Below are 20,921 nucleotides of genomic sequence, written 5' to 3'. Positions count from 1 at the left end.
GAAGTCTATTGAGACATCAGGGCATTGTAGGCCTGTGGGAGCACACGAGCTGCGTGGTCGGCGGAGAATTTTCTTAACTGTAAGGACAAATTTTGACCTTTTCCTCTGGCCAGAACCGCTTGGCTAGAAATCTTCCTCAGTTACTTTTATCTAAGGTCTTGGATTTCTTCTTGCGGGAAGTCGTGGCTACGTTTACGCGCGCGTTGGGAGAGTTTCGCGGTCAACCACCGCACTCTCTAGTTTGGCAACCTCACCATGCCTTTGCTGAATAGAAAAACGTTTTCACCTTCAAAACCACCTCCAGATCTAAAACCTGACGAAGAAGTCTTCGTTTGTCGCCATACAAATGAAGTTTTCCGTGATTATAGGTAAATTTTACCTTCTATTGCAGTATTTCTATATCCGGTTCACTCTCATTCATTTTGACTGTTCACAGTTTCACCCAACGTTGTATGACTCCGCCATTTTTCCGTTTCAGGTCGTTTTTCGAGCGTACAATTTTATGTAGCAGCACGCTATGGAGCTGCAAATATACTGGCAAGAGTGGTTTAACCTACCAAGAAGCACAAGAGTCGGAAAGGTCGATTAGAAAGCAAGGCCATAGTCTCCCAGAGCCCATCCAGCGAGCGGCTCTCACGCTCGTACACCACACTCAACGTGGTCGACTAGCTAATTTATGCGATGAAGTGTTTTCATATTTGAAGGATCGCTACCAGGAAGGCGAAGAAGTTGAGGTTAACTACCTTTCGAACAAGTAAGTGTATTTATTTCTTTTGAAAGGGCGATTTCTCTACCATAGGATCACATTTGAGGGGTATGGGGCAGATTTTTGCATGGTGTTGGTGGTTGGTGATGGGTCCAAACCGTCGCGAGGTATAATGCGTCACATGCCATCCAGCGAGCGTCTTCTTCACCTATAACGCTACTCTAAGGTAGAAGTCTCTTTTTTTTCTCTTCATTCTAGTTCTTTTTCCTTGACTAATTTATTAAAGGGGTACAAAATGTGGAGGGGTGGGGTGTGGGGGGGTTATTTTCCAAAATTTTGTTTTCAGGAAAACTTAGGAATTTTTTTTCTTCAGACAGAGGAGGTAGCCATTTTGTTTGAGTGATTAGCCTATAATGCACCTCAGTCATATTTCTGCTGAAATCTAGCCCATTTCATTTTTCAGCCCTTGTGAATAATAATTGACCTTTTTGAGTGACAGCTGTCAAAAATTATTCTTTTTTTTAAATTTTTGTTCTTAATTCAGTTTTTGGAGAAGACTTGGTAATGTTCATAAGTCAAATAGTTGGTAACAATTTCAGGACAAATAAAAGAAACATATTTTTAAGTACTATAATGTAAAATGTACACCTTGGCATCTAGTTGTTTGCACGGGAAATGCTTACATTTGTGTTTCTCATTTGAAAGTAACATCACTGATATAGTTGGTGTATAAGTGATAATTTTTTGGACTTTATAACTGATGAATACACTCATTTCAATATTTTTTAAACTTTGTTATTCATATAAATCTCAGTTTTACCTTTTTCACAAAAACTTGGGAAATTCCATGCACGCATTATTCCAGAGCTATGGAAATGAGGGCCTGGGCCACGAAAATGGCATTCATAACTATGTCATTATATTTCCCTCAGTTGTGGTAGCAAGATTTTGCTCTGTTTATTTCTCATTCACTAACAAACCTTCAGTGTTATAAATATTAACAAGTAAATCAACAAGTATTTTCCAAGCCAACTCCGCTCAAGACCAAAGAAATGACATTAAAAAGTGTCCAAAACACTATAGTGAACTTACATGTACTTCACTTATACCTCCAGCTGAGTTCCAACATTTTATTGGGTGAATGTGGCCTTTTTAACAATTTGACCATGACCAAACAGTAAATTACAACTGTTGAAAAAGTATGGAAAATTAAAATTAAAATTAATATATTAAAACTAATATATTTGTTTTATTATCTTAATGAACTGATGGTAGTATGCTGGACTCCAGATTGAGCAGTCTGGGTCTGAGCCCTGGCTACAGTCACTACTTTGTGTTCAGCTTCACCAAAATAATACAAGACTCATACAAGTATACAATTTTGACCAAAAAATAGAAAACAATTTTCAATCACATGGCACTTTCCTTTTGACTACAGCGCTGTGCTTTAGAAGCACCGGGGTACCACAGGTGACTAACTTTTGCCTTTGGGTGACTGGAAAAACTTACTTTTTCGTACAAGCTTAAGTACTGGGCACCCAGGATTTCATGGTTAGGAACCTTTGGTCTCCCGGTAATTTTTCTTAGACCACAGCATTGGACTAAACAATTCCCGAATTCCAGAACAGGCATAAATTGTTCAGAGAATTCCTGATAAAGTTTCTTGACATTCCAAAATGCAAACCATTCAATTAAAAAATTTTGGAATGCCAGCAAATATGTAGATTGCAAAGTTAACAAATTGGCATCAGTTTTTCATACTTCTGTCCTGTTACTGATCAAGAATTTTGTTATAACATTGTCAAATAGCCCTTTTCACAGTTAATTTTTCTCATTTGCATTACAATGTAATCCAATGTGGATGCGAGGCAATTTCGGGCTAAAACTACAAAATAGCCTGCAATTGCCTCACATACATGCTAGACTCTATTGTAATGCAAATGACAAAAGCTAACCATGAAAAAGGGCTATTAGCTGTGGATCTGCAGGCTACTTTGAACTGATGTCAATTTGTTTTTCTAATAACAAAGAGGTAGAAGTCTCATAAATTATAAATTCATGTGTTGGTCCACTTGTTGACAGATATTGAAATTAGCCAATGAGTGTGCAAGAATTTCTGCAGTTATTATACAAATATATATAGTATATTGGCCGAAGGTGTTAACAGTATGGATCAAGAACAATAAAGTCAATGTACATTATTTGTTCACTTTGTTTTCTCTGTTAGGAAGAGAGGTATTATAACCCGAGTAATTCCTCCTCCCGAGGGCTCACCAAACAAAACAGCGAAGGCAGGAAAACTCTTGTCTCCAAAATCTAGAAAACACAGCCATTCTGGAGATAAACTTCAATCCCCAACTTCTAAGAATCGTAAGAGCCCTTCTGATGGAACACCAGTAAAAGAGAGGACAAATAGCTCAAGTAGTTCAGATAGCCAGCCGTTATCTGCAAAAAAGTACTGCTCTGACAATGTGTTTCCCAAATCACCAACTGGAAAATCGCCACGAAAGAGTTTGGATGAGGAATCGCATTCCTCAAAGTCTAAATCGAGGAAACATAGTGTAGAAAGTTTCAGTGAAAAGACTCCCAGCAAATCAAGGAAGCATTCTTCAGACAGCAAAAGCACACCATCTAAATCAAATAGCGATAAGACAACAAAGAAACCATCTACACCATCTTCGAGAAAAGCCAGTGACAACAAGCTTGTTTCTCCGAAGAGCAAGTCATCTTCTGATGGAGGTGTAACAGAATCCTCAAAGACAAATAAATCACCAAGTACTAGTAAAACGAAAAGTTTTGAAGGTGAAATTGTCATCATTGATGATGATGACAACAATGGTAAGAAAGATAAAGAGAGTCCACAAAGGCCTTCTCCAAAGTTATCGTCTCCTAAAGAGAAGCCAGTGTATAACTGGCCGTCTGCTTCTCTTTATCACTATGAAATCAGAATTCATTCAGATAGAAAAGATAGGGGATCTAAGAAGAAGGAAAAGAAACAGGAGGTTGTGATTGTTGAAGCTTCACTTGTCAGGTACCAAACTTAATTGACATATCCCCACTTTTTTATTGCGTACATTGTATTATCGCAGTATTCTCTTTAACTATTGATATTTGTATTGTGCCTAAAATATCATGGTGCATCAGTGTATTGTTGCAGCTGGAATTTATACTCCTGGGTGTGACTGTAAAGTACCCTAGTAGCAGAATACAATGGCCATTGAATCTGATGCACCCCTAGTATACTGTGCTAATTCTGCCACCTCCCCCACACCATCTCATGCAGTAGCTACAAGTAGGGAGAATTTCTCTCATGACGTACAATGTTGTTAACTGAGTTTGTGCACAAATTATAAACCAATGAAGGCTTGGTATGTCCTAAATTAATTCAACATAATTTTTACTGCACAAATTCAATTCACTCTTTCAGTCGGAAGAAAGGTGTGTTTACTAGAGATAAAGTGAAAATGTTCCTGAAGATCAGTTGTGACCGAAGTACTCCACATTCTGAAGATGGCATCTATATTGTTCAGGTATGATAGCTTGTTCTGTGTTTGTAATCTGCTGTAGCTACATAGTTACAAGTAGGTACACTGTGTGTGCTTGTAATTATATTGAAATGTTCGATCAAAATTGTAGAAACTTCCTGAATCTTCAAGTACGTGAAACTGGAAATTTTAGCAAAAGTGATGATACGTATATTATTACTCCACTTGTTTACTCAAGATAGCTGGATATTGGCCAAGATCTTTTCTATGCATTTTTGAAGACCAAGATGCAGCTGAGGACCATAATATTGAAAGAGGTCAATATCCAACCATCTTCACTTGACAAGCTCAGTAAATAATAACCCCTTAATGACTGGCGATGAGTTTTGCTTCCCCAAGACCCTTGAGGGGAAGCAAAACGATTTCCTGTGGGGCCAGTTATTAAAGTGCCACAAACCCCAAAAATTTTTTTCCTTTAATAAAATCTACTAGTTTCTGTGATTACTTCAGCGAAGAAAGTATCTCTATTGATAAAATCCCTGCGTTTCTACAGGCATTTAAACATGTAATTTCTATGTTCACAACCGCACAAAGTGGGACCTGGGTCAGGCTACCAGTAACGTCACTTGGGAAACCGGGCTAAAACACTCAAGAGACTTTTGACTGAGCTTCGAGGGCAGTTAAAACATTTTTCGGTTATTTGTGATTCATATTTTATCAAAACTGGACAAGAATTTTAAGTGAAAGAACTGTATCATCTAGCATTACAATTCGGAGTCTAGCTACGATTTGGACGGCTGCGATGTACATATTTTTCTTCCATTTCGAAGTTCGGGTCACCAGTCGAGATCGCCACGTTGTATAATTATATTTAGGCCGGGATTGACAATTTGCTGGTCCATTTGGGTTATAAAGGTACAAATAATGACTGAAGAATTAGCTTAAAGCTCTTAAAGAGTTATAAAGATGTCAATGAACACAAAGAGTTAGTAATCAGACTTTAAGGAATGTGCAAATTTCGGAGTGTCAAAACATTTCTACATTCAAACATTAATTTCCCCCGAAATACAAGTTAAAATGCGATGCAGTCATACTCCACTCCTGCCTACTTCTCCGGATCAATGATTGAAATTAGTTTTAACATAAGAGATAAGCAGAGATGTCAGCAAACAATATTCAAAGGTGAGGTAACTTTCCACTTCATTATTGTCGATCGACCATAGTATATGCATAGTCAATTACTGTGTACGAACACAAGCTATGCAAATTTGCATATTTCGTACTTGTGAAATCATGGAAAATCCTTTGACAAGATCTTGAAAAGAGGTTCAGTATACTTTCAGTTAAATGAATACATTTCTACTTCACTGTTATTTTGAATGATATGTCCATTTTATGCATGCTAGTAACCTGGGAGTCCTCAACTTATTAGTTTGCATTTTGGTTGACTGACAAGCGCATTCTTCTTTCAGCACGACAATCTCTGTCGGTAGCTATGGAGTCAAATCTTAATCGTGTGTTTCAAGAATATACAGGCCATGAAAATCTCTAGGTTTTTTACAGTAGCGGCAAACCCGAGATCGAAGAAATCTCGGCTTTAGCTTCGCACAGATCAACCCACTTCTTTGGTCTTTTTCTCGTTTCTGCTAAAGTTTCATCGAGATAGAGGTATTGAATGAAGGGGAATCCTCTATTCTACACATCCTGTATTGCTACAGCCTCCAACTGTCAACATATCTTCCTTGCATTCTGCAACAATTTTGACACAAACTATTGCATGTTCGCATACATTCTTCTCAGAAACAAAATACTGTTATTCCCGAAGTGACGTTAGAAGCCAGCTCGTTCCATTCTCCGCTATTCCTTGGTCATGAACATGGAAAAGGGCAAATTTACAAACTTAAAAAAAATTCATAGAAAATTAACAAAAATAGCTACAACGACAATTTTTTTTGCAGTGGTAATCAGGAGAAAAAGGAAATTTATATTAGCAACAAAAAAAATTTGGGGGGTTAGTGGAACTTTAAGTGTTTTGTTATTTGATATACCCCCCAACTCAAAAATAGAATGAACTGCTTGACACCAGCTGGCACACAAATTTGCTGGAGTTTCAAGGTGCACAACTTGATCACATGCAAGTCAAAAGTTCAAGTTGTTGTTTCCCTAGGGAGTTAGTTAGTTTTGTTTGCCCTAGGGAGTTGCAAGTTTTGACCCATGACTGGTGACACTTTTTCCTCATTTGAGTTAGGAGGTGTAATAAAGGATTATTATGTTGCATGGTGAACACCATTTTTCTTGCAGAACACAGTGGGCAATCCCATGCTCAAACAGGAAATTTGACCAGAATTGTTGAAAATTTGGAAACAAATGTGTGATTGCTGTATTCTCTGCTAGACATTCCACTAGAACTATTTTGGGCCATTTATAGGTCAATTTACATATAATTGATGAAAAACAAACTGCTTCAGTGTTAATATTTGTTTGCCTATTAAATGTGATTTAGAAATCTGAGTATATTATTTACTTCAACCCAAATTATGCTTTTTTTTTCCAGAGGGCATACCGACAAAAATTTGATCTTGGTGAACCTGACATTCCTTTGAAGCTTGCATCTCCCCCAAAAGACAAAAAGCGTAGGAAAAGAAGCCTTGTGCATGGAGACCAAGAAGGAGAGAGTGGGCCTGTGAAGAAGAAGAGAAAAAAGAAGAAAGAAGATGAGTCAAAGAATGAAGAAGGTGCCAAGAAAAAGAAGGAAAAGGTGAGATTTAGTTGTCAACAATTTTCTTTTGACTGTGGTAAAGTCAAAGTTAAATTGATCACAACCTTTTTAAATAATAGTTGCAAGGAATTAATCGCAGCCTGCTGTTAATCCTTACAACCAGTGTCAAGGGTGAGGAAATCTAGGGACCCATTTCATGCATAGTTTTGCACAAAATTAGCACTTCTGGAATACTGAAGAATTGTAAAAGTAAGAAAACTTGGTTGTGTTTTTGTTTGAGGGGCTTCTCTGGCTTGTTAGCTGGCTTTTTTTTTTTAATGGGAGAATCATTGGAGGGACATTTAGTAATGAGAAGGAATTTTGTGGTTGAGTGCATTGCTGGAAAGGATTTAGATGCTAAGTTAGAATGCTACATGATACATATAACAGAGCAAAAACAATTCAAACATATATTATTTTGGTGGCATACAACATAAGACAGTTAATCGGGTCATAAGATAATTTTGATTTGTCCATGCTAGTGAGCTTTCTGTGAAACTAGTGGATCTACGGCCCAACCTCATCTTCTACGCAGGCTGAGAGTTATCTTTTGCAGGATCAAGAATTATACAATGACACATGCTCAATTGACTGTAATTTCTAAATGTCAATGAATCACAGAAAGAGAAAGATGGGAAAAGTAAAGAGAACAAGAAAATGAAACTTCCACCTGAGGAATGGCGCAGAATCATGGAAGAGGAAAAAGAGAAGAGGAAAAAACAACTGGAAGAAGAAAGGGAAAGAAAGAAACAGGAGAGGGAAAAAGAAAAAGCTGAGAACAAAGCTAAAAGAGAGGAGGAAAGAGCAGTCAAAAAGATTGAAAGAGACAAGGTAACAATCAAAAGAAATCTTATTTATTTGTTTAATTTTGCATTTGGCCCAAGTTGATACATGTAGGTACATGTATTGTTTGACTCAAAAATGACGGTATAGTGTTGAAGGTTATACATATATGCAACATTGAGATTAAGTCTTTTTAATTTAATAAAATAATAAGAAAAATAATAAGAGCTGTCATTTTCTCTGATGTTACCATTTTGGAATGAAAGATGTCATTCATAACAGGAAAAAAGGCAGACAGAGCAATCTTTTCAGAGTTTCCATTAATACACAGTTGTGCGTCTTATACACGCAAAAAATGAAAAGGACGCACAGTTTTTTGGCATAGTGCATCCCAGGACAGAGGAAAAATGCTTAGTAATAGGCAAATGACCGCTGAAAAGCAAAGAGAACCCCCAACTCTTTGGAACTGGGGGTCCCAGGTACCCTTAACTATCAAAACTAGTGGGAACTCTGACTTTTGATATCCAGGGTTTGGATAATATGTCTGGTGATTGCTTACTGGAGCTTAAAAACAAAATTTCAAACTGTAAGCCCTAAAAGCAGTTGTGGCTACTGACAAGACGTTGCATGTGGGAAATGGTTGCTAATGAGAGGTGACCACACTGAAAGTTTTAGCTGTTAACTATTGGTCTTCATTTAGTAAGTGAATGCCAGTAGTGATTGCTGTAATTTAATCACAGGAGCGTGAAAGACAGCGAGAAGAAAAGAGATTAGAAGCCATAAGATTAAAAGAATGGAACAAACCAAGAGAAGACCTAGAACTGGATGATTTAAAGGTTTGTTAAATTCCCAGTCGACTAGATCTGGATGCTAAGACAACATCTACTGTTTGATGTTAATTAGTCTGGTAAATTGTTCACAGGTGTAACTAAGGTGTCTTTAAGCTAATTGATCAGAAGTTTAGGTTCTGAATTAATAGTCAGAATTACAGTCTCAGTTGGAAACTGAAAACAAAACTACTTACTTTGCTAGAATTATTTTTTAGAAAAGGTAAAGGAACCACCATAAGATTGTAAATTGACAGTACTTAAGAAGATCCTGAGGGCTAATACTGAGTGATTTCCTGTTTTTTTTTTTGATGCGGGATGTTCAGGAAACTCTGAACAGAAACAACTAACTCCCTCTTGGGGTTGGGTGTGTAGGCAGTGATAAATGACACTAGAGTAGAGACAGTAAAGTTGTTACATCTTCTTAGCAAAAAGCGAAGAATTTATGGGAGATAGGGGAATATCAGCATTAAGTCTGGAACAGTATGGACCAAATGCATCAAAGTCTGTACCAAAAAGATAAAGGGTTAATATTGTCCCAGCACGGTCCCAAGCAAGCTTAGTTAACAAGAGATATGTTACATGACTTGAGGTTCAAAACCAACTGTAGAAACTGTACCCCTTACATGTACTTACGAAATATTGGACAAGCAGTAAGAGTATTCTGATTGGTTTTGGACATTGATGCACACATTTGAGACATTGACTTGATTGTTATGGCATGTTCAATTGGTTTACAGGATCTCCCGAACACCACTCCAGTCACAATAAAGCTTCCATCAGAACTGTTTGGTGATATGATGATGGTCCTGGAATTCCTCAATGTCTTTGGTAATCTTTTTGACATCAAAGATGAATTTCCTTCTGGCCTTACATTTGGTAAGCCCATAAATCATTGAGTGTTTGGTCAGCCTGGTAAATAAGTTGCTACTGTAATTTAGATTGTGGTTCCAGAAAATATCCTTACCCTCACCATGGAATGTTATAATTTTTTCATTTTAGAGGGTTTATGGTGATCTCATTTCCCCATCGGAAGTTCTGTTTCTTTTGAACCCCCAATCCCAAACCCCTAGAAAGTTCCAAATCATTTTGAACTGAGAAAATTGCCCAGGGGGACTCCCATGTGAAAATATCAGGGATGCTCATCTTCTCCTTTGGGGGTGTACTCACAGACACACTTTTGAGTGTTACCATCAATATTTTATTTTGCTCTGTTACCATGTCACACAATAAAAAACTTTGCTATTTTACTTATCCTTTTGCTTATCTGGAAATAAAATGTTTGATTTTTTACATTCGCAAATGTAGCTTTGAATATTTTCTAAGTAACGATAAATCAACAGATGTAATCACTAATTCTGGTACACATACATGGCAACATATTTCCAAAATTTAATTTTTTTTTGTCTTTAGTCAACTTGTTTATGCTTCTACTCATATAGCCATGTTAGAGGAAGCTCTGACAGAACATGATGCTGAGGGTGTGTACTATGACTTGCTGCTGTTCTTACTGGGAGCAATACTGCGCACTCACTTGGAGGAAGAAGAGGAGGAAGGTTTGGACGGTAGTCACGACCATGAGCCCCTCGTGGATGTTGATGATGAGGGTGATGAGAAGTCACAGTCCACTGTGTCTGCATCAGCACAAATGGCAGCTGCTTGGCCAATGCAGTACCAGGGTAAACCTCTGCATGAATTGATCATGGACCCCTTTACAAGCTCTGAGCTGTTGAGACTTCATCTGTTATCCTCTGGTGCCAGAATAGGTATGTCAGAGTAACAATGTGTTGCTTTTCAGACATCTACCTTTTTTAAGAGTGTACTTTTTGAGATAACTGGATTTCCACTGGTGGGCTCCTGTAGAGCATTTTCACATGACATCATGGCATCATCTTTTTCAATTGTTATTTCTTTGACTGCCCCCTAAAAGATACATTGATAACTTAAAATAGTGGCATTTCATCCTGAACACTCTGAGTGAGACAAAAAAACAGTAATTTACACCCCTAAGTGAGAAAACAAGCATACCTAACCTTTTCATATTTTATTTGGGTCCCCCACCCCCCTGGAGAGGCATGGAGTGTCAGTCCCTTTCTGTTCATACCTCACTGCACTTTATCTATACCATAAAGACCTTGGGCAATTTCTCCCATAACTCCTTTCAAGCTTGTTTACTAAGAGTTTTTTTTTTATTTTGGTTTACAGGGAAGCTGTTTAATACCCCCTGTAAAACAGACATGCTCTAGTTAGTTTGATTTGATTGCTCATAGGATAATAGTCTCTTGAGCTTGTCACAAGTACAACACTAAAGTGGGCAAATAATACAGCATACTTGGCCTCATCGTAGTTGTCCTGTAGGTGGTTTGGCTCCAGGGAGCTACCACATTCAGTTGCTTACAGAGCTGGGCATTCAGGGACGTTCAGCTGTATCTAAAATTGCTTTAAAAATAGTAACATAAGTTGAAAACTGTGCTAGAGAATTTCAATCTGCTCTTCTTCTCCATAAGGATGTGGTGAGCCATCTTATCGCTGGCAGCGTCGAGGGGGATTCACCTATAGCGATGATGCAGGAGTAGAGTTTCGGCACACCGAACCTCAGTTGTTAAAAGCATTGGTAACAGGCAATATCTATGATATGGGTGCTCAAGACAAACTCAAAGTCCTGGTAGCTCTCTGCACTCAGCTGATAACATATGCAACAGCCCGAGACTATGTAGAGGAAGGTTTTGACCAGTGAGTAGTCATAAATGTTCATGAATGGTTATTTTTGTCACCCATAACTTCTTGGTCATGCCATATTGCTTTAGTGTGACCTAGATGTGTTTAAACGATTTCATTCAATAGTAAAGTTTCTAAAATTTAGGGTAAATGTTGGTACATAATCTGTCTTTGCTTGCCCTTTCAGGTGTCGCAAGGTCCGTCGTGAGTGGCAGGAGGACCAGTGGGCAGATCAACGGAAGGAGAAGGAGGAGGCTGCCGCTAGGTACCGCCGTAAACAGGAAGAGAGACAGCGGCAAAAGGAGGAGCTGGAAAAACGGAAGAAAGAAAAGGATCAGGAGAAGATAGACGGTGCAAAAGGACAATCAAGGTAATAAACATTAGACAGTAAAATTGAAAAAGACCATTTTCCAGTAAAGGGAAAGAAGAAATGAAGAGTAAATTGATCTTTGTTACACAGTGCTGGTGTTCACTAATAGCGACACATGCTTGCAGTTATACAGAACAATAAACGTTTGTGCTGATTACATGTGGCAATGATTTCCGAAGAGTAACACAACATACTGTTATGCATTGTATCCTGCTGTAGCATCTTCTTACTAACTGTGATAAGATAGCAAATTTTCTCAGGACCTACAGTAATATGTCATTTATAGCAAGATTATTGTTACATGGACTCGAAGAGTTTTGATTAACATAAAGGTCGTCACACTCAAGGGGACTTGTCCCCGCGACTTGTTGCAGGGGCTAAACTGGGCATTTTTGCTTCAAAATCTAGTCGCAGGGACCAAAGTTTGGTCCCTGCGACTAGTCCCACGAATTCAAACTGGTTTGAATTTTTGGGACAAGTCCCTGCAACTTGTTCCTCGATTCTCTTCGTGTGAACTTTTCATGGGACGTCCCTTTAACCAGTGCCTTCATGTAAACTCTTAAGGGGACTAGTTGCAGGGACTGGTCCCCTCCTGTGTACCAATCTTAATGTCGAGCGATTTTTATGTTTCTAGTTCAAAAGCTGAGGATGCAACCACCAATGGCTCAGAACAGAATGAAGGAGATCCAGTGAAGAAAGCAGGTAAGAAAACTGCAAAGAAGAAGGAAGAAAATGAGAGTAGCTCTCAAGCAAGTGAAACAAAAGAATCCACAGCAAGCACAGACAGCAAAGTCAATGGGAACAAACCTGCAGAGGATAAGGATGATGAACCAACTCCGGTTCCTGTTTTAACCAAAGAAGAAGAGGAGGAGCTGGCCCAACAAAGAAGGGAAGATCGCAAACGGAAGGATCAGGAGTTTTTGAATCAGTTGGCGAAAGCAGTAGCTAGGAGTGCAATACAACCTCTGGGTCGGGACAGGGTGTTCAGGCGGTACTGGGCCTTCAGGTCACTCCGAGGACTGTTTGTGGAGGATGATGACCCTGATCAACACCTACTCCTGGAACCCGAGTCTGACTCTGAATTGGAGGTAATTTGTCATCAAAAGCTAATTCTTCTTTCAGTTTCTAGACAATGTTAGGCAGGCAGGTGATGAGAATAGAAGGGATGCTCAATTTTGGTGTATTGTTCACGTACCCTCAAATCTAGAGACTTAACATGAAAACATGTGTGGCAAATCATCACCAGGAGTAGGTCAGGCTTTCTTTTTAGCGTTGTAAGACTCTTTATTCTCTTTGTACGGTACTGTTTAAGTAATTTCTCTGGCCGTTGGTTGACTCTATAGAAAATAACAAACTGATGCATAGGGACTTATACTAGAATTCAACAATATAGGTAGGCGACAGTTTACAAATTTAATAAATTGTTTGAATCCACGAGTAATAATGTATCAGTTAGGTCTGACGGAAAAGAACTGTTGTTGGTGGCTAACGTTTCGACAACCTGAGTTGAAGTCATCTTTCAGAGACAAAAATGATAATGATGATAATGATAATGATAATGATAATGATAATGATAGTAACAAGTACTTTTTTGTTAACAGGAAAACGAAGGGGGAAGTGGCGATGAAGAAAAGGAAGGCGCTAAAGAAAATAAGAACTCAACGTTAGACCAAAGCAATTCAGATAAGGCTAAAAAGGAAGAGAAACGCTTAGTTAATGGTCATACTAAGAGCAAAGATACTGCAAACACTGAAAACTTTGAACGGAAAGTTTTGAACATGTTTCAAACGTATCGGCTTACCAAGGAAGCTTGTGGAGATGGAGGCTGGTGTGAATCTTACAAGAAAAGACCTGTTGTCAAGTGGTCCTACTTCGCTTCCAAAGAGGATGTAGATCAATTGTTAGATGCTTTGAATCCGCGAGGTTTTCGAGAGAAACCTTTGAAGGACGCCATCCAGCAAGAGTACAAACAGCTCTCCATTGCAGTGGAAAAATGTCCCTTGAAAGCCGAAATTCAGGCTCAGAAAAAGGACACTAAGCCCAAAGGAAGGCGTAGAAATCAACCCACGGTGGACAAGTCTCGGTACAAGACCATGGAGGAGTTCCTCGAGGCAAACCTGCGCGATCAGATTCTTGATTTAGAGGACAGAATATGGCAAGGGGGTCTGGGCTCCGTCAGGAATGTCGACCGTGAGGCGTGGAGAGCCAAAGTGGAGAATGGTATCTACAGTGTCTTCTGTAAGACTGAGACACCAACCAGCGAGGAGTGTAACGCTAATGGAATCAATGAAGTCAAGGAAAATGGCGACCCAGAGCACATGGAGGTTGATAGAAGTGTTGGGGATGAAAACAAACCCAGTATAGACGAGAGGAAGGAGACAGTGGCCTTGAAGGAGGAAGAGCTAATGGACTGCGATGACCAGCAACAGCCAGTTATCAATGGAGTTAAAGACGACATCAAACAAGAATGTCATACAGGTAACTTCCTCCGATTAGTCGTTATATTTCTTGGTTGTATTGGTTAGACATATCGGGGTGCACAGGCTCCATATTTTGTTGCTTGCGAGATTTGCATGACAGCATGCTTTTGGTGGATTTTGAGTGCAGATTGTGCTTTGCTTTCGATAATTGAATAAAATTTGCCTGAAAAGTTAGTAAAGTCGCTTGGAAAATGTGCATTTTGGAACCAAAATTGAACGATCGTTTAAACACGATGTCTAAAGAAAAGAGTCTCTTCGCATATGAATTCTCCCTATGAGAGTTAAAAAAAACTCTGAAAGGTTGTAAGGAGTATTTGAATGTTAGTCTTGGTAGTGGAACGTTCGACTGCCTTTTCTACCAGCCCATTCCCGGACTAGCTTTCATTCTCGTTGTAGGCTCTGAGGAAGTCGCTAAAGTGGAAGACAAGCCTGACGAACCTCCGTTCACCGCTGTACCGTCACATTTACAGTTAGACAGCCATCCATCATCTCCCGCAGGTGACACGCGATGCAGTACACCGACACTTAGCTTGGCTGGAGGACCTGTGGCAGTGAATCCGGCGGTCAGAGAACTTGCCCTGGAACTACTTAAGGTAAGGAATAGATTGAAGCTTAGCTTTTGTCACCCGATACCGTAATTATTTCTCATTTTTGCCTGTTGTCCAAAGGCGTTTTTGGTGAGTGTAGTAGCTAGATAAACCGAGATGTCGATTCCTTCGTATTATAGAACTTTCCAACACCCAAAAACTGTTATAGAGCGGATAGAAAGCAGAAGAGTTGAGGGGGTTTTTTTTAGCATGAAGCGTCGTTAGTTTGTTGTGTTTCACTGTACTTGCAAACTTTTCCTGATTCAAGTTTATTCAATCTGACTTTGTTTACAGGTAGAGCAAGGCATAGAAAAAAAGTACTTAAATCCACCTCTCGGCGAGGATGAGGAGACCAAGCGACAGAAACAAAAAGAAGCCGCAGCCGCTGCTGTCAGTGAGTTCAACGAGATGATGAAGGCTGCGGACACCAAGGAGAAACAGAAAAAAGACAAGAGAAAGAAGGAGACTGATGCTGATGAAGCAGGTCCAAAGGAAAACGGCGAGAAGAAAGGCGAGGAGGCGGAGGAAGACGGACAAAAAGACCTCAGCAGCAGTAGCAGCAGTTCGTCAAATGATGAACCCGTCAAGCAGAAGACGTGTCTGGAGAGGTGGGAAGAGTCGCTACTGGTCTGTACAAACCTGTCTCAAGTGTTTGTACATTTGAACACGCTTGATCAGTCCATTGCGTGGAGTAAGTCTGTGTTGAATGCTCGCTGTCGGCTGTGCAAGAGGAAAGGAGATGCGGAGCATATGCTGTTGTGTGACGCCTGTGATCGCGGTCACCACATGTACTGCCTTAAACCACCCATCAAAGAGGTATGTAGCTCGTAACCCAGACTTCTGTCAAGTCGATCGTCAACAATTTTTGATTTTCTCTGAACGTCCAATGAATTTCTTGTTGCTCTGAGTAAACTGCGAGGGTTTTCCTTCTGCGTCGAGCGAACGCCTGTTTACGTTACGAGGCTAAGCGTGGGTCGAAATGGATTGGAAACGATCGTTTCGTGTCACGCGCGCATCCTCCTCGTGCTTTATTACACTCGCGTGTCCAACACGCAATTCTTAATGAACTGGCGGGCAGTTACAGTGAACAACTCATATATGTAATAAATGTGATTGTCCTGAATCGCTTGTGTGTCTTTCTAAATTGAAATCTGTAACGTGTTTGCCTTCGTTAAATGTTTCCTTTCAAGAGGTACTCATCTTACCAAGCGATTTATCCCTTATTTATCCTTTCCTAAATAAATTAGGGATTAAAACGCATGCCCAATGCACCAGTTCTTGAAACTCCGATTTGTCTTATATCCTTTCCTTTTCTGATTACTTGAAAGCTAATCACAAGGACGGTGTATTAATTTAACGGTTATGATATTAACACAGATCCCTGAAGGTCAGTGGTTTTGTGCGGACTGCCGTCCCAAGGAAACGAGGCGCAGTGAAAGAAGAAAAAAACCTGCAGCGAAGGAGGAGTTCAAGGAGGAAAATGAAGAACATTCTGAAGAAAAGGAAGAAGAAAGCGAAGAGGAAGATAGCGATGAAGGTCATCATGAAACCGAGAGTAAATCAAACAGCGAAGATGACTTTGAGCAAAGTAAGACCCTGCTCAGTTGTTGTGTTTTATTTAGCGTGTCGAATCAAGTTCTTTTCTTTAGGTTCGTATCCACCTTGAATTTCCTGAAACGGCAAGTCCAAGCTAGAATTTAACGCCTTGGAGGTTCTTAAAAAGTCCTTGAAATTGAATTTTGATTTTGGAAATTTTGACCAGTATTAATTCCTTAGTACTTTCTCACAAACGCGGCATCATGTTAGTCTAGTTGTGTGAGGTGCAACCGTTGGTTCACGTTAAACTGTTTGTGTTTACTTTAATTTCTTTAACAGGTGAAGGTAGCGTGAGCTCTGAACATGGCGACCAGTGTGCATTGTGCACTGAGGGAGGAGAGCTTCTCTGTTGCGACACATGTCCGCTGGCCTATCATCTCGCTTGCGCTTATCCACCTTTGCGTCGAATCCCGCGCGGAAACTGGGCCTGTCAGGTGTGCACTGGGGCAGACGATGAACGGCCTCGGAGCTGTCGGGTAAAGAAAGCTACTATTGAAGGTACAAACACTGTCTCATTCATACAATAACTTTTCCCTTCCCTCTGATTTCTTTAGTATGTTATTACGTGACTTGTTATTTTATGGTATATTTGTAGCTGCCCAGAAAAGTCTACAACGAAGCATCAAAGTTGTTAAGAAGAAAACGACCCGGAGTACTTCGCGTCCGAAAACAAAGAAAGCTCCCAGTCGATCTCGAAAACGACAAATTTCTTCTTCTCCATCGCCTCCACCGCGTACAAGTAAAACTGGCGGGAAAGCTGTCAAGAAGACCACGAAGCGGCGACGAGTGTCTTCATCGTCGCGTTCGCCGTCGTCGCGTTCCCCGTCACCTGCGCCGCGGACTAGTCGGAGAGGAAGTATCAAGATTGCGGCGCGCGGCGACCGTGACCGAAGTTCTGTCGATTCGTCTAGGTCTTCGTCTCCTTTGTTGCGATCTGACTCGGGTAAAAACCCTACTGGCAGGAAGAACCCCAAACTGACAGCAAAACTTGTTTCGTGTCAGAAACTATTGAACGAGATGATGAAACACGAGGACGCCTGGCCCTTCTTGGAACCTGTGGATATTACCGAGGTATATGTTACACTGGGCAATCGCTGCATTTCAGTTAGTTGGCTTGAAATTCATCAGCGTTATGTGAATGAACTCTAAGGTCGTTCTTCTTTCTTGTAAATGTGACTTTAATTCTATACACCCCCAAAGGTCCTTTCCTTCACTTCGTTATAGCACGGGTCCACTCCCTACCCTCACCGTAACAGTGAAGCGGTGAAGCAAGACGCCTATCTTTGTGAGTGCTGTAAAACGTTTGCAAGTAACAGACAGGCCACTCTATATCCTTTCTTCACTAGAAAGTTAGATAGACACAGACTGCGTGCCGTAATTTAGTAGAGGTAAAGTTATTGTTGCTTCATTCAAAGTAGTTCTTACGAGTCGATGTTTTTGTTGGTCTAATTTTGTCCTTCTCTAGAACCCTGACTACCTGGAGTACGTGCAACGTCCCTTGGACTTGGGAACCATAAAGATGAATTTAACTGCCAAGGCGTACGATTCAGTGGAGGATTTCGCTGCGGATGTTCGTCAAGTATTCATCAACTGCTCCGAATATTGCCGACCACGAGGAAAAGAGGCCCGAGCTGGGGTTCGACTCTCTGCTTTTTTCGAGACTCAGTATTCGGACATGGGACTCGATGCGACCGAGACTCGAACAACTCGCAGCCGACGGATGTGAATCTGCTAACGTGCTCACAAAGAAGCTGAGAAACTCTGGCCAAAACAGGCACGGCCGTTTGATAGATTAGCTGTCTTCCAAAAAAAAAAACCACGATGATGAAAGTGATGCAGTGTTAGTCTCCGCGATAAAAATTTCTCTCTTACCCACCACCCTCCTTTCTATCTGTAGGGTAGAAAAGGAGAATAAAGGGGATACCAATTAAAATCGGCATTATCGCCATGCATATTTTTGTGAACGAAAGAAAAGACAAGTCGATTTATGTCTAATGCTCATCGCTAGCGTAGTTCAGGAACTGACGCACGTGTAGTTGAATTTCGTGCTGGACACTCTGTATTTCAAAATATTTCCTTGAATTAAGTTACTTACGAGGTTGGGTAGTGCTTCAAATCAAAAGCATTTCACTAAAGGCTCGGCTACACGTTTGATACTTCATATAAAGAGGTCGGCTCATGTCAACCGCCAGTTCTATTTCATTTTTCTGCTTCGGCATTTTTACGCTCGATACTGCGTGAAACAATTGTAGAAGAATTCTGCAGTGTGCCCGTTCCTTTGGCTCACTTGTAGTATTAGAAGGCTCGTAATTTGTATCTCATGGAATCTGTTCTCTAGGAGTTGCCAAAAAATGTAATTCAATGGGCCATACATGTGGGTAGAGTGGTGTTACTGTGTGCTGGAGGTACCATAGTCTCAACCGTTTTGGCTGAGACGGAGGTACCATAGTCTCTCAGTGTTAAGAGCGTTGCCTGACGCGTGATGACCCCAAGAGAGGCTGCGAAGGAGACCAGAGGTATCATTGATGTGCCTTACAGTTGAGGTGCTGTTTTTGTCAACTTGCCAGAAGGAAGTGGCTCAAATGAAATTATTTAACGGTTGATAAATTGTATAAAGGATGCGGAGATACCCAGATTCTCAGATACTGAAACATCTAGCCACTCATTACATCCACATTTTTTTGCCTACAATAAATTCGGTACAAAGCAATAGAACTAAGTGACCGTTTGCTCTTACTGCCTTAAAAATAGCACGATGAACTAATTTATGAGAAAATGTTATGGAGATTTGACGCATGTACAGGTAAAATCGTGGGAACTATTCTGTAATTAGAAAACTTATGCTTAGAGGTGTATATAGCCTTGATAAAATAAAACGATTTCAACTTGTTATTGCCGAGGTCTGTGTTTCAGGGATTGCAATAAGTGGAAAAGTGACTATACACTCGTTATCATTGGTTATATCTCTAACCTCCCAACCTAATATCCACTAGACAGCCTGGAGTTTTAGTCGACAGCTATTGTCTCGGTGTACGAGAGTTTTTTCCCGCATTCTGGCCGCGCGTAATTAAACTGGAACGAGAGCAAAAAATCGACAAAGCAGCGGGTGGTGGAGCAAGTGACACACCCCCTGCGTCGTCAATTTTTTGCTCTCGCTCCAATTTACGCGCGGCCAGAATGCGAAAAAAGCTCTTCGTACGGGAACGCTTGCTACGCAGGCCATCAAATGATTGGTTACTAGCGTTCTAGTCTGTCTGTAGAAGAGTTTCAAGTGTCGTGATGATGCATATGCTGGGCGATGAGTAGGAACCACGAAACTTTACAAAGCCTTAAACGCGGACAGGGGCTGAAAAACTGTTATCAACGTTGCCTTTTGCCTCTGTGTCAAGACAAGTCTTCGTACTAAACCATTCATGTGAAAATGTGTTCCGCCTTATGGTTCATTTTCATGCAAATCAAACTTTCATATGAAAGGTTTTGCGCGAAGATTCGTTTTGAAACAGAGGCACAAGCTAACGTTCAATAGACTAATAATAAAGTGTATTATCGTTTGTCTCACGATGTAGTCACTTGAGATGTAGATCGCGACGTTGAAATTCCTGAAGCATGGATGCCCACGATCAAAATACACAACAACAGACCCCAACAACAGAAGAACAGTACAACAGCGGACCACTGAGGGAACTGTTACTCGCCGGAACAATGGAACAATAGGAGGATCGAAATGCACCAATCACAGCCGACCTTTGTGATATAAATGATACCGTGCAATCAGTCGACCTTATCGCCTGAAGAAGACTAGCAGTAGGCCGTCGAAACGTCGCGATCTACATCTCAAGTGACTACATCGTGGACAAACGATAATACACTTTATTATTGCATCTACCACGATGAATAACAACAACCTTTTCCTCGACGTTCAATAGACTACTTTCGATATATTAAAATTCAGCTTGATAGCGAGGCCTAAACGTGCTCATTCAATTTCCTTTGTTTGTGTCCTCTAGGCCTCACTGCCAAGCTGAATTTGAATATATCGAAAACAATCTATTTGTTTTTCACTTTGGATATATGGTCTTCAGGACCCCTATTTTATCTATACAAGTGTGGGGGAGGGGGGCAGGAAATTAATCCACGGTCCCCATCCAATACCCCACGTTCTAAATGAAGGGCTGAAGTGCAAACCCCCATTAACCCCGATGGGTACCTGGAAGCAGGGATACTCCACCACCCAAAAAGAAGTAAACAAGGAAGCCTCTTTCCTCTTTGCTGTTGTTTCAAGGAGGTTAGTGGATGCACAAATGCAGACTCGGACCAAAAGGCCAAAGGAGAATTTCTGAATCAGCCTAGGGACAATCCCTTTATAATTACTTTTTTCTCTCCTTTTTATAAACTCTGAATTCTGAATGTTTTATCTTGTAGTCTTAATTTTAAGCAGGGCCCCTTTTGATACCAGCCTATGGCTGATACGCTGCCTAAATAAAGATGACTTGACTTGAACTGCCCGCAGTAAAATAAAAGTTGGCTAATGAAGGAGCGGAAAGTTTGACAGTAGTCGCCCCATATATTTATAGTACGTGTCATTACAAAACGTAGACTAATTTCGGTACC

The 20,921-nt window shown here is 40.4% G+C and overlaps 1 protein-coding gene across 1 annotated transcript; it reads left to right on the top strand.

Annotated features, from left to right (window-relative positions):
• Positions 1-57: 57 nt before the first annotated feature.
• Positions 58-19,204, top strand: LOC145483434 (bromodomain adjacent to zinc finger domain protein 1A-like). Its single transcript, XM_081461941.1, has 19 exons — positions 58-368; positions 479-754; positions 2,934-3,737; positions 4,134-4,236; positions 6,746-6,949; positions 7,571-7,780; positions 8,473-8,568; positions 9,300-9,438; positions 10,002-10,325; positions 11,067-11,292; positions 11,465-11,647; positions 12,282-12,735; positions 13,249-14,125; positions 14,524-14,720; positions 15,009-15,530; positions 16,092-16,302; positions 16,590-16,808; positions 16,906-17,381; positions 17,776-19,204. The coding sequence occupies exons 1-19, from the start codon at positions 256-258 to the stop codon at positions 18,034-18,036; spliced, it is 5,895 nt and encodes a 1,964-aa protein (XP_081318067.1). The 5' UTR covers positions 58-255; the 3' UTR covers positions 18,037-19,204.
• Positions 19,205-20,921: the final 1,717 nt, after the last annotated feature.

This window comes from Orbicella franksi, chromosome 4 (assembly GCF_964199315.1).
Source record: "Orbicella franksi chromosome 4, jaOrbFran1.1, whole genome shotgun sequence".
NCBI classification, from domain to species: Eukaryota; Metazoa; Cnidaria; class Anthozoa; order Scleractinia; family Merulinidae; genus Orbicella; species Orbicella franksi.
This window is presented reverse-complemented; position numbering and strand designations above follow the sequence as displayed.